The sequence below is a fragment of the Vanessa cardui genome, chromosome 7, assembly GCF_905220365.1.
Source record: "Vanessa cardui chromosome 7, ilVanCard2.1, whole genome shotgun sequence".
NCBI classification, from domain to species: domain Eukaryota; kingdom Metazoa; phylum Arthropoda; class Insecta; order Lepidoptera; family Nymphalidae; genus Vanessa; species Vanessa cardui.
The window spans coordinates 8733904-8748125 of NC_061129.1; the positions used below are offsets into that span (position 1 = coordinate 8733904).

Here is a 14222-nt window from a genome sequence, read left to right on the forward strand (position 1 = left end):
ATAATATTAAGGCAAAACAGTTATAAAGTATGATACTAATTTTTTTATAAGTAATCAGTTATGTAGTATATGCCAAAGAAATCTAAATAAAAACATAATAATCAGAAAAAATAATTTAATCGAAAAAATACCTAGTAAATTGACTACTGCACTTTTATAGTAAAAGAAGTATTCAAAGAAAATTAATTCTAATCAGTTAATCTTTTATATTAAACCTGTTTCAATATAAAAATTATAAGCATTTTTCACAATATTACAAATTATTGGAAAATAACGAGTTACGATAATCTGTGTTAATTACAAAACGTAATAATGAAACAGAAAACTTTATTTACTTATTTATTTTAATTAATTATACAATATTATTTAGATAATTATGACAAATGTACCAGGCTGTCATGAACGCTCAGAAGTTGATGACACTGGCGAGTTTCTTGACACGATTAAGAAGCAAGTCCCCTTCGCGTATGGTCGCCTGGTACAGTTGCGAACGGTCCGCGTCGGCGCCACGACCCGCACCCGTCACTACGCAGCCCGCTACTGCGTCAATACGACACTGAAGGCGACCGGCTGCAGTAAATCTGTGAAAGTATTATTTACAAGTAGTCAATAAGAAAGAATTATCAAAAATTAAAAAACAATCATTTTTAAAAACCTATTCCACTAAAAACATTAAATGTAAAAAATGCCAAGTCTCTCGATGCAGTCTTTCCGTCGTAAAAAGTTTTGAGGTCTCATAGAAGCCAAGTCCTATTCAAATTATTATGTAGTTATAAATGGACATTTAGTAATTGTGTCAATAGTTTATTTCTTTTTTGAAAGTGTATTTCTTTCTTTTTTTTTAGGTGACCTCATAATTTCTTGGACTTCAGCTACTGCTTTGCTTAGAACCCATTCTCTATCTCTTGTTTCTTTTCTGAGGCTTCGAAATTTTTTACTTTTACTTAATTTTTTACTTCTAAGGTAGACAAGTCTGGGCGATATATACTTCGGAGTCGATTATATACAGCCATCGCTGTCTCCTGAGCCCTAGCGCGCATACAATATTTATCGCTATACAATGGAGTTTTAACTTTATTAATTTAAACAATTATGAACTTTACGTATTAATTTGTGTAATTATAGTCTATGTTTTTTTTATGGTATAGGTTGACGGTCGAGCATATGGGCCAACTGATGATAAGTGATCACCATTATCCATAGACAACGACGCTGTAAGAAATATTAACTATTCCTTAAATCGTCAATGTGCCACCAACCTTGGGAACTAAGATATTATGTCCCTTGTGCCTGTAGTAACACTGGCTCACTCACCCTTCAAACCGGAACACAACAATACTGAGTACTGTTGTTTTGCAGTGGAATAACTGATGAGTGGGCGCTACCTACCATAGACGGGCTTGCACAAATCCCTACTACCAAGAAATGTATTAGATTTATATTATTCTTTTCTATTCTATGTATATATTCATCCAATTGAATACTTAAACAACGAACAAAGTTAACAATGCAGTCATAATCCATACACAATATTCTTGCCAAACCGCAAATATAAAATTTGTTTTCTATGGTATATTATTATTTAATGTTTTTGTAATTTTTCCTTTATATCTGGCTAATGATCTATCTTGCTGCAAAATTTGAAGTTTCTAAGTCTGCTAGAAGTACCTTAGATTTTTGATGATCGGTTAGAGAGTCAGTGAGTGACAAAATGGTGTAACATTGATCGACCGTAAATCCTAAACTATTAATTCAATTGGGATGTAATTTCGAACTTAAGCTTGTTCTAATGTCCTACTATTAGTCACCGAAAACCCTCCTAGCTTTGTCTAGGTCGAAGATATAGGGGGGGGGGGGGGGGGCGAAACAGCCGCGAATCGCTTCGAGAAAAGATGGTACGACCGGTTTTACTCGAGACTTGGCTGGGGCACTGCCGTGCCCCCAGAAAAACAATCATTACATTTTTAAAAACCTATAAACGAATTCTCACATACATAACGCCTACTTGATCCTATTAAAAAAATAATTAGCATTTAAATATGACACTTTTTAGCGGTTTTACTCACGTTTTAAAAACAACTTTTAAACATTATTGTTGATGACTTACTAGTGTAAAGCGCTAAGAAAATATGTATGTATACAAACTTTAATTTGTTGGGATTTTTACTTTTTTTTAAGGCTTGATTAATTTTATTGGAATTAGACTATAACTTAATTTTCATGAAAAAATCTTACTACTGAATAAATTAACTGTAAGCAAAAGTAAATTTAAACTATGGACTACTAATAATTACAATATTTATAGTCTCACTATTAAATAAAACATGACGAATTAGCTTTATAATAAAATCCATAAACTTACGATGAGATTTCCTCCTCAACAAACTCGCGGGTGACGCCGAAAGTGTCAGCAATATTGTCAAGGCTGAGCGAGCGGTATGCGCGAAGCAACTGCACATACGCTTTAATGCGCGCTTCTCGTACATAGTGCTGATAATGTGGTCTGAACACCGGATCCACGCAGATTTGAGTCTCCACCTGCAATATGTGTTTGCATTATAATTTTTTTTACATTTTCATAACTAAGACACACTTAAACAAGTCTAAAAACATTTGAATGTCCTCGTAAACGATTTCGGCCACAGTAGATTGAATTCTCAAGAATCATAGTGTTTAAGTATTTATATTGTATTTATATGTATTTTGCAAACACATGTACGCTTTCATAATCAGAAGGGGTTTCTAACCCTACAATATGAGGAAGTATAGAGGGCCCAAACAAATGGAGTCATTATAATCGCAAATTCTCAGACTCCTTTGTGCTACTGATAATTTCTCGACAAAACATTTCCATTAATCTTCTTTAAGGGCCTAACCCAAAAGATGAATAAGAGAGGTCATTATTATTACTAGAACATTAAAAAATTATAAGTAATAGAAAATACTTTACCCAAGCCAGACTCTTCATAAAGTCAGCATAACGACACTCATGCAGTGACTCTACAAGCTCTCTTAATTCGGGGAAACGAGACCGTAGTGCTTGCACTGCAGCTCCTTGTCTTCGCAATGCAGCTTGCAGTGCGTGGCGTTCAAGTGCCAATGCACATGCCAAAACGCAATATTGTATTATTGTTCCTATAAACAAAAACACAGATATATATATGTAAGATATGAATGTAAAGCTTCATTTCAATTCTTGGTGTTATGCAAATTATCAATTCAATGTTATATTCTTAGAGCGAATATTTATTTTAAATCATACCAAATCTATATAGTGATAAATGTAATTGTTAGTATAATACATCTCTACCAATAAGCAAATATTTTAAAAGTAGTAAGTAGTAAAAAAATTAACATGCATCCATTAATGTTTAGCAAAATTTTTGACAGATTTTTGTTTTTTTTTTTAAGATAATTGAATGCTATATTAAGACTTTTTAAATGTCTATAGCATTTTTTTATAAATTAATGTGGGACATGAATGTCTGTGATCGTTTAGTAAAATGTATTAAAGTAATATTATGCTATAGTAAATAAATTGTTACCAAAATCAACTAATTCATAAGATTCAAAGGTTGAGACACAGTCGATAAAAAGTTCTGCAGAATGGTTGTAATCTCGTACAGCAAGGCAGTAAATTGCTTCATATGCCTTCAGTTTGTTTCTCGAACGCCAATCACCACCCTTATCAACTAATTCATGTGCCTAAAACATATATATATATATATATTTTAATGTTTGAAAAATATAATTCAATATTTTTTCTTTCATTAATTTGAAAAATAGTAAATACTTTTTCAATGACAAAAAATGACCATTTATACCTTAGAAACAGCTTTTCCCATATCCTTTACATTACAACCATGGAAATATGCAATTCTAAATAAAGCAAATATAGCATCAAGACGTCTGTTGGTTGTTAATGTAGCATCTTCATATTTAGTGGTAGCTAAAACAGTAGCAGCTTCTTTATCACCGATAGAACACAAGTAGTCCAACCTGAATTAAAAAACAACATTATACATATAAAGCAGGGTTTTGCTGACATATTATATTGATATAGATATTTATGAAATTAGATCAAGCTGAAAGTCAGGCAATGATACCCACAACTTATAAACAGTGATTAAAATTATTTAATATAGATTTCATTTTCTTTATTCCTATAATAAAATGTCAAGCTCAAATTATATTTATAATGTGTTGCTTAAAAATATTACCAAATAAAAATTGCTTAGTACATATTGTTATATTTACCAGTTACCAACCATACCAATTGGATACAATATCAGTTTTCATTATACATATTATAATCATTTATATTTATTAAACCTTCATTTATGCATACCTACCATTTTACCATCAGATGAAATTGTAGAATACTTGTTTAACAATAATACATTTTTATAGCACAAAGCGTATAGTAGCAATAACATAACAAAAGTTTTATAACAACAAAGAAAATAAATTAGAGGTTAGAACTAAAGATTATATGTTAAAAAATTCTATTAAGAAATGGAATTCAAAAGTTGTATCAAATTACCGATCCTGCCATACAGGTGTTTCTGAATCATCCTCTTCGAATTTAGATAAACGATCTTGGTTTTCCTTTGTCATTTCATCATACAATTTCTGATCAAAATTCCAGCCAAGATCAGTACATACTTCTTTATAATAAGGAGCCATATTTCCAGCCTTAATTCCTTGGAATAATTGATCTTTGAGTTGTGGATTGTCTTTAAATTGGGGTAATGATAACTTGAACTTTATGCCAGCTAATGCCATGTATTCAGGTGTTGTTCCTTCAGCAGAGAGCTCCATTTTGTAAAGATTTTCCGATGTACTATAAACAAACTAAATTGAAATGTTGTATTTGTTAATATAGTTTAATCATAAAAATTCAACTCCTAAGAAGTTTATTTTAGTATTTTAAAATAATGACAAGTCACTATTCCTTGCAAAAGATATTGTCAGAGGTTTACACAGACTAAACAACTTACAGATAAAGATGCTACAAGAAAATCGATTATTGTAAACAACGGCATTTGTAAGACATATCAAAAAACCGAAGTAAGAAAGAATCAAATGAACAAGTTGGTTTAAAATTTAGTTGATCCTACAGTTATCACTTTATTTCAGTTTGAATCTAATCAAAAGTAGAATTCTTTCCAAATATATGCAAAAAAATTGTGGCAGTATATATTTTTTCTTTTTCATTGTTTAAGCTTAAAAATTTCATATGTTTTTTTTTTGTTGTAGATTTTCAAAATTTGGATGATTAGTCAGAAATACATATCCAAACTCGAAACAAAAGCCAGATAAATGGTAATTTTCATTATTTTTAAAAAATGATTTTGTGTAAAGTTTCCGTGCAAAATTCTATTAAAATATTTTTAATTTTTATACACCGTATATTACTATATTAGGTGTGTAATACTTGCAATTTAATAAATGTTTCTTTCAATCCTTTACTGTTAAGTAAAATGATAAATAAACGTTTTACCTGAATGTTAATTTGCAAGAGTGTAGAACAGCTAGATATTGATAACGATAGTGACAGCTATGAAATATATATGACCCTAATTGTGTTTGTGACATTTACAAAATATGAAGTGAATATATTGCGATTTAGAAACTTAGTTTCAACCAAAATCAAATAAACTTTGTCTTAACTTTAAGTTTACTTTGTAAGAAAATGTTTGATTGTATTAAAACAGTTGTTTAATTTCCTAAAAATGGATATCAAGCAATTAGTTGATAAGAATCAAGCTATTAAAATTGTTCCCTCAATTGAAGAATCTCTTAATAATATAGGTCTGAACACAGACATTGACGAAAGAACTTTAATTTGGCTAAACCAACTGAAACTAAAATGGAAAACTTGGAAGAAAAGTCCTGCAACAGATCATCATTTTGATATATTTTTTCAGTTTATACCAGATCCATATAGAGTTGCTTTAGTATGCATAATTAAATGTGAAGAATTCAAAGATAGTAAGCCAAGAACTTTACCCTATTATATACTAGAAACTTTAAGCAAGTGGTCACAGTCAAGTGGACTTTTACCAGAAGAAACATTAAAACTTCCAGCTTTTCAAATTGCTATACAACAAAGAAATATACTTTTTCTCAATTTACTAATAAAGACTTACCAATTATTTACAATTAAAGAAAAAATTTTACCTGTTGTTAAGAATATGTTAAAAAATGATAATTGCAAACAAGCTTCCCAAATTGTAGTAGCTATGGAACTATTCGATGAAATACCAGTTGAAGACTTACTTTTCCCTTTGATTTTACAAGACAAAGCTAACATGATTGATGAATATTTGTCCGAGTGTCCCAATCAAGTAAGACCTCTATTATTATTTTTAGATAACATGTTAGATAAAAAATTTAATATAAGAGATTTCACACAAAAGTATATTGATGAAAACAAAGTATGCAATGTTAAGTATGAAAAAATCCATTACAAACCACTTGGCAAGTTGGTTGCTCGGTTGTGCAACAAATTCAACATTCCCATAGAAACATGTGAAAATCTTAGCAAAAATCGAACAAGGGGAGGCTTGAGATATTTAATACATCAGAAATATGTGCAACACAATGTAAGTTCATCTGTGTGGGATGATTTGGTAAAAGATTCTCTCAGAAACAATACAGAATGTGCCTATGAGTTTATTGATATGTTAATAGAATATGACATAAAGGAAGCTCTGAAGTGGGCCACATATTTTGAGATACCTGAAATTAGCCTCCCATCAGCGTTAAGAAATATTTCAATAGAAGAGGTCCCTGCTGAAGAAGAGAATTGGGATAAGCTTGATAATATAACTCAGAAATATTTTAAATTACCTCTTCCTGAAAGTAGTATCAAAATAATTGATACAGGTGAAACATTTTACGATCTTGTATCCAATTTAAAAAATTGTAGTATAGTAAGCATAGATTGTGAATGGAAGCCATCATTTGGAGCAACACAATCACAAGTTGCACTAATCCAAATAGCATCTTACGATTGTATTTACTTGATTGATACATTAGTTTTAAATAACAAGCAATATTCAAGTTTTTGGTATAGATTTAATAAATCTCTGTTAGATAATGCAGAAATAATTAAATTGGGATTTGGACTCGAACAAGATTTGAAAGAAATAAAGTCTTCAATAAGTGGTTTAAGCAATATTAAAGTTAAAGGTGAAGGATTATTAGATTTAGGACTGTTATGGAAAAGACTAATTAATCTTGGACTCTCATTACCTAGTGATAGTGATAGTGGAGGCAACAGTTTAAGCTCTTTAGTACAAGCTTGTTTCGGACTTCCATTAGAAAAGGCCGAACAGTGCTCCAACTGGGAATTAAGGCCATTAAGAACTACTCAATTGCATTATGCTGCTCTTGATGCGTTTGTACTTCTAGAAATCTATTATTATCTGCAAAAGTTATGTGTCGAACAAAAAATTAATTTTGATGACATTTGTAATGATGTTATGTTGGAGAGAAAATTAAAAAGTGTAAAGAGGATTACAGTGGCTGACAGATTGCAGGCATGTACATTGGATTTTAAACCAAAACCAAGCAAAGATGTAAAATTAATTGTTGAACATGAATTATCTCATTTATTAGCATATTTCAGATATTGTGGCATTGATACAATTGTTGTATCTTCATCGAAGTTATGGCATGATACAGTTAATTTAGCCATACTGGAAAATCGTTTTATTTTAACAGCTAAATTAAAGTGCTCACCTACAGCTCGATTTGCCCAAAATTTAATATTAGATTTAAATCAGGGTAATATTAAAGATCAAGTGCAAAACACATTTTCCACTTATAATATAGTTGTTACACGAAGTGACCTTCTAAGCAGATGTTTACACTGTAATTTTACTGAGTTAAAAAAACTAACTTCAAGTGAAGTTATTGATATCTGTAATTTGTATAATATGCCAAGTAATACTAACACAAGTAACAAGAGGTATGCAAGCGACAATGAGGAGGAAGACCCATATTATGATAATTTTCTCAGTGATTCAGATGGAGATGATATATATTTATGCCAACCAGTAACAACTCAAAATAAATCTTGTGTGACAAGTATGGGTGCTACGATTGATATAAGCAATGTACAGAAATTATCAACATCTTCTAAAACAGCTTGCCTTTGTGAAAGCTGTGGTAAGTTGTTTTGGGATGAAGATCCTTTGATAATATCAGTTCATGAACTAATTTCATCTATAATACAATTCAGTGATTAAAAGTGCGTAAAGTTTAAAAGTACAAAAGATAGCAATAAAGTTGGTTAATGCATAATTGATTCAGTTTTTTATTTGTATAAACATAGTAATATAATAATTATTGCATACAGAGGTACTATGTGCCAAATAATATTTAAGAGGTATTGTTTTGTTTATACAAAGTAAACTATGAATAATATACAACAAGTATATACTTATGTTAAAATAAAAAAAAACAGGTTTTTAGCCTAATATAAATATGGTAATTTTTATATAAGTAATAAAAACTATGAATAAAAGCAATATTTTAATAATTTAGTTTAATATTTTAATTATGTACCTATCAATTACTACGAGCATTACAATTTGCTTAAGCAAATTTATTTGGTTTTAAGCATTTGCAATGTAAAAACTAGAAACTGCCACACACAAGTCTTCAATGAGTGAAAAATAATTTATGAACTTTTCTAAAATGCTTGAATTCAAAGTAATATATATTTCCTTTTCTTCGTTTTTAATGGAACATAGAAAAAGTATTTATTTCCTGAAATAGATGTATTTTAAAAATTACAATGGATATCTCTGTGAATATGCTCAGTTATCATAACTGAGTTTCAGAGCAGAACTGATAATTATTTCACTATTCATTGAAGTTCAAATATAGTTTGCAGAAAATCAATCAAAAAGTGATCATATGTTTCTTTTATTTATACTAATATGTACAAAATACATACATATCAAAATATTTAACACAAACTTATTTATATTTAAGCTTATAAACATATTGTGCAAATATTATTATAAATTTTAATCTATTATTAAAAAACCCATCAACATTTTTATAATTCGCAACTAACAATTAATGGTTAACTAAAATATTACTTTTATTGTTTTATGTTTTTGTTTAAATAATTCAATATCTTCTGAACTCAGATTAGAATTGTCTTGTAGATTCAATATTTCTAATTCCAAATTGGGGAATCCTTTCAATGTAGTTAATTTGTTGCCAGACAAATCCAGTTCCTGAAAAGAAGTTATCAAAATGTTGCTTATGATGTACACAAATTACAAAATTAGCATCAGAGTGACAAAATATTGCCATTTACTTCCAATGTACAGAAAAAAATGTTTTCTTGTGTAGTCAAATTATTTTCTTTTAAATATTGTGTACAATAATAATTACTATAACTATTTTATTCATTAAACATAATATAACTAATAAATTAACTTGGACTGAAAATTTTGAATCAATTCTTACAGGACCACTACCACAGGATTTAAGATTTTGTGGCTGTAATTATATTGAAACAAACTTACTCTTCAAACAAGAACACAATAATATTAAGTATTTCTGTTATGACTATGTGAAGGGTAGGTAGTACCTACCCAGATGGGCTTACACAAAGTCCTACCTAAAACTTGTATAAAAAAGCACAATGTTAATTTACCTTACAATGTTGTAACTTTACTAAAAATGGTAATGTCATTGAAGTAAGATCTTGATTGGAGAGATCAACAGTTTTGCAATAACTGTAATATTGCAAATGAGGTAGACTGGTTAGTTTTTCCTTAAATCCATTTTTGTAGTGGAGACTATCGTCTTGATAATCACTTGGTAGTTGCTGCTCAATATTCCACTTGGTTATTAAATCATTGTAGTATCCAGCTCTGAAGGAATCTAAATCTTTTAATATTTGTAGATTTTCTACTACTTCTTTATGATATAATTTTGCATTTATACAATGCAAGAATACAGTTGTTGTTAGTAATGTCCCTAAAAGAAAAAAAAAACCTTCTTAACTCATTTTCAACTATTGAAATTAACAAATTAAAAAATTAAGAAACTTAAGACAACATTATCATTTTCAACCATGTTGTGGGTTGGATCCTTTTTGAGAAACTATGTCACAGACAGGCTTTAAATTTTGAGAGTTAAAAGTTTAAAACATACACATTTTTTAATATGCGTAAACTTGTTATATGACAGATAATAGAATTGTATATCATTATTAAAACTTAAAAAACATTAAATACTTACATTTATTATCAGGCTCCAAAACTAATAACTGACGACATGCTTTCAGTTGTTCAGTCAGTTCTTGTACAACAGGTTCTGAATATTGATTTTGGAAATTTATTTTATTTTTTCCTACATAAACACAAGGTGCATATTGTTTGCAATTAATTATTTCTTTTTCTTCATCTATTTGCCTATGCTCGATCTGAAATCATAAATTTATATTTATTCATAGTTGTGAATTTAAAATAGTAAAAACAATGTGTAATATATACCAACCTTTATGTCTATATCATTGCCAATTTCTTCATTGTGTTCCAAAATCCATAAATCATCATGTTCATGTCCATTGCAGGATATCCATTTACCACTTGTTATGTTATTATTAAAATATACATTTATATTGTTATTTACATAATCAAACGAAACACATTTGTTCCAAGCAATGGTTGTTTTCCTTGGTGTAACAATAAATGCAACAACTTGAACTGTGGCTTTGACTGCACCTGTGAGATGTTTTTATATCAAATATAGTTGCTTTATGTTTGAACACTTTGATATAATAATAGAAATATAGATACATTGGCAAAAAAAATATGCATAATAAAAGTAATTTAAGTAAATTCGTTTGAGTTTATTATCAACAATAATCATCATATTAGTTAGTGTACGAATAAGAATACTAGTAGTCGCGCACGTCTTCGCTCGCGTTATAGGGTGTTAGTTGTTTGTTAGTCAAAAAAAAGTAGCCTGTTTTTTCTTGGAGTTAAAATTTGCTTCAAACCAAATTTTATCAAATTCGGTTCAGCAGTTTGGTCATGAAAGAGCGACATATAGACAGAGTTACTTTCACATTTATAGATTGGACCTTAGTTCAACAGTCTTTTGTGATGACAATATAACATAATTATTTTTGTTTCTATTCTGTATTTTAAATATGCTTACTTAAGTATATTATAATTTTGTATGATATTTTTTAATAAGTATTCATTTTGTGTAATACATTAAAAATAAGAAACTATTTTTTTTAGTTTGTCTAAAAAAGTTCACTGTGATTTATCCTAAAAAACCGATATAGTGCGTGATTTATATCAGCATCTCGTAATAAATATAGAGTATTATATAAATGTAGTATTTGCTCAGGCAGTTTACAAAACTTTTTAATTGTATAACTATTTTTCTGGCTGTGACATTTGATTTTTCCAAAATTCTATGATGCATTTTCATCAAAATCGGGCTCGAAACTCCTTAAAATAGTTTTTTACTACTACTTATAGTTTAGTATTTGGCCATCCACACCCTGTTAATATAGATTTTATGTCATGATTCTAGATAAACTGGCTACATTATGTTACCACTGCGGTATTTTGAAAAAGCTCAAAAAACTTGGACATAAAATGTAATTTATTAAATCCTTCGTGATTAATAGTATTTAAATTTTTTATGTAAGGAGCTGTATTTATTGAAAAACCAAAATCATACTATATTAAACTAATGAAGTGAAAAAACTAAAGTAACCATAAAATGGCTCCTAATTTCATGAACGCGTTACATGAGAATGTTGAGACACTAAAAATTTTCATTTCACATTTGCACCATCTCTAAAAAGTACTTCTTTACATTGCTGTACTATAACCAAATACTATAATATTATTTGTAAAATTTAGATATATATTACAAATAATTGCTCAAACAAATAGATCTGAAGCCACAATGGGATTTTAAATATTTAAAGGTTTAAAAAAGTTAAACAGTTACCTAATAACCATCTTTGGTAAAACCAGGCACTTGTGTCGTCTGGGTCAGTAAAAGCTGCACTTTGAACCATTTTTAGTTCATGCTTATGATGATTATCTTGAATTGGTCTTCCTCCTATAATTTAAGACATTATCATGATAAAGATTTTGTATTGAATAAAATAAATAAATATTAGGTTTTGTGGGCAGTACTATAGACATAATATTAGTTACACTTTTATTAATACAACTTTATTATAAAAATAATTTATTTAAAAAATGGTTTATTTATATATTTACTATTAAGTATGAAGACTACAGATAAATTCTTACAAAATTTGAGGAATCTATTTTATAAATATTTATAAATATCATTTAATAATAATCACCTTTCAAATCAGGATACAATTCCAACAACATTTTGCTTCTGTAATGCCAAGCTGAATAATTTGAAAAGTTGTCATATATCTTTTCTGTTGTAAAATCAAATTCTTCTTGTAGTGGAGGCTTGCATTGACTGACCACAAAACGACGATAATCCCATGTGTGAACTGTAAAAAACAATGCAATTTCTATAGATTTACACTTAAATAGATGAGAAAATGTTTTAAAGTAAAAGTGTACATACAGTTTCTCTCATCTAATTTGAGATAAGTGTCACACAATGCAAGTTCCTTCTTCCAATCAGGATTAGATCTCGTAGTAAGCACCCACTCTCTTTGATGCCATGAACAGTATGATTTTGGATTAATTTTTAAACAATATTCAGTTAAGCTTAGCTCAGAATCATATAACTTGGAAACATTTTCCTCACTGTCACTGGTTTTACTGAAAATAAACACCATGGTTTTTTTATGCCATTAACTTTAATATATTATTACTTTAATTGTAGTTCATTAAAGTTACCTTAAAACAGTTAATACTTCTCTTCTTATATTCCATAGAGTATAAATATCAGGATTAGAGGTCAAAACTTTTCCAGTGAGATCTAATTGCTCTTGATCTTGCTCAGCATTCTTTCGCTAAAATTGTAAATATAAATAATAAGATATTATCATCTCGTATGAATTATGTTTGTTTGAATAATATCAGTAAATAATGTTTCATACTTTAGTAAATATCTTCGCCATAGCATATTTAAAATGTTTTAACTTTTCTTGTCTCTCCTTTTCCTTTCTTGCCTTTTCCTCTTCAGATGTTCGAACTTTAACTCTACCGTGCTATAATAATAAAACCATTAAAAATATAAGAAACTTGATTGAATTGATATGAATTTAACAAAAAACAATGAAATCTCAACATACCATTTTGACTATATATGTCAGTCAATTTATATGTACGAAGTAGTGTTATTATTAATATTAGTAGTACTAATGAAATGATACAAGTATTTCTTTCTTTTTACAAGTTTCTAGTCTTTTAAAATATTATATGAGTAAAATAAAATTACTTTAACATTTCTATATCGCGTAGTTATTATTCAGTCTTTGTAAGTATATTTTTTTAAATCGTCTAGTGTTATTTAATTTTTTTTTCAAATATTATCAAATGAATCTCATCGTCGCATGAATCGAAACGATGTTATTTTTATATCTTATTTTTGGTATGATATAAACTATAAAGTGTAATTAAAAAAACGATGACAAAAGATATTTTCAATTTTGACAGTGCCAATGTGCGCCGTAAAGTGTTGCCATAAAGTTTGTTAGATTGCCGTATTTATAATTAATAATAAATATGATATAGCTTATCTATTGTGATAAAAAATAGTAGGAAGTAACTATATTAGTCCGAGATCCATGGTACAATTTTTCACTCGATTACTATCAAGCTAATGATTGTGTTATTATGTCATGTAAAATAGACCTATTTTGTTTAGTGTTGTCAAAATGTATATGTGTTGCAAAAAAGGACAGGCACTACAAGTCAGCAGATTGAGATATCCCATCTCAATCTGCTGACTTGTAGTGCCTGTCCTTTTTTGCATCTGACTCATGGGGACAGATCTGGATGATCCAAACGCTGTTGCTGACTCTACGCCGAAGAAAACTGATCTTATATGCTCTTTCTTCAAAACTGCAAGACCAAGAGAAGTCCCTAGTAACAATTTCGCAACGTGATACTCCGTTAATTCAAAACGCAGATAACACTTCTTAATAGACTTACCATATATCGTATCACTACGATTTATCGATTTTCGTATCATTCTTATTGCTGCCATAGAATCGGAAA

At 29.1% G+C, this 14222-nt stretch overlaps 3 protein-coding genes across 3 annotated transcripts; 1 reads left to right on the forward strand and 2 right to left on the reverse strand.

Moving 5' to 3' along the window:
* Positions 1 to 310: 310 nt before the first annotated feature.
* Positions 311 to 4993, reverse strand: LOC124531202 (26S proteasome non-ATPase regulatory subunit 6). Its single transcript, XM_047105692.1, has 6 exons — positions 4544 to 4993; positions 3825 to 3999; positions 3546 to 3705; positions 2951 to 3135; positions 2363 to 2538; positions 311 to 581 (listed from the first exon to the last, which is right to left on the reverse strand). The coding sequence occupies exons 1-6, from the start codon at positions 4819 to 4821 to the stop codon at positions 407 to 409; spliced, it is 1149 nt and encodes a 382-aa protein (XP_046961648.1). The 5' UTR covers positions 4822 to 4993; the 3' UTR covers positions 311 to 406.
* A 582-nt stretch (positions 4994 to 5575) lies between these two features.
* LOC124530827 (exonuclease mut-7 homolog) lies at positions 5576 to 8317 on the forward strand. The gene has a single exon (XM_047105151.1). The coding sequence runs from the start codon at positions 5736 to 5738 to the stop codon at positions 8256 to 8258; it is 2523 nt and encodes an 840-aa protein (XP_046961107.1). The 5' UTR covers positions 5576 to 5735; the 3' UTR covers positions 8259 to 8317.
* A 762-nt stretch (positions 8318 to 9079) lies between these two features.
* Positions 9080 to 13651, reverse strand: LOC124530828 (geranylgeranyl transferase type-2 subunit alpha). The gene is made up of 10 exons (XM_047105152.1): positions 13295 to 13651; positions 13100 to 13210; positions 12897 to 13012; positions 12619 to 12818; positions 12380 to 12541; positions 12013 to 12126; positions 10534 to 10760; positions 10276 to 10459; positions 9686 to 10011; positions 9080 to 9260 (listed from the first exon to the last, which is right to left on the reverse strand). The coding sequence occupies exons 1-10, from the start codon at positions 13295 to 13297 to the stop codon at positions 9108 to 9110; spliced, it is 1596 nt and encodes a 531-aa protein (XP_046961108.1). The 5' UTR covers positions 13298 to 13651; the 3' UTR covers positions 9080 to 9107.
* Positions 13652 to 14222: the final 571 nt, after the last annotated feature.

Excerpts from the sequence above, each read along its gene's own strand:
- LOC124530827 (XM_047105151.1), top strand. The coding sequence starts at position 5,736 with ATGGATATCAAGCAATTAGTTGATAAGAATCAAGCTATTAAAATTGTT.
- LOC124531202 (XM_047105692.1), bottom strand. The coding sequence starts at position 4,821 with ATGGAGCTCTCTGCTGAAGGAACAACACCTGAATACATGGCATTAGCT. Across the intron at positions 3,706-3,824 it reads TGGGAAAAGCTGTTTCTAAG|GCACATGAATTAGTTGATAA; the intron begins GTATAAATGGTC and ends TATATGTTTTAG. Across the intron at positions 582-2,362 it reads GTTGAGGAGGAAATCTCATC|ATTTACTGCAGCCGGTCGCC; the intron begins GTAAGTTTATGG and ends ATACTTTCACAG.
- LOC124530828 (XM_047105152.1), bottom strand. Across the intron at positions 10,012-10,275 it reads TTTGGAGCCTGATAATAAAT|GGACATTACTAACAACAACT; the intron begins GTAAGTATTTAA and ends TTTTTCTTTTAG. Across the intron at positions 9,261-9,685 it reads TAAAGTTACAACATTGTAAG|GAACTGGATTTGTCTGGCAA; the intron begins GTAAATTAACAT and ends ACTTCTTTTCAG.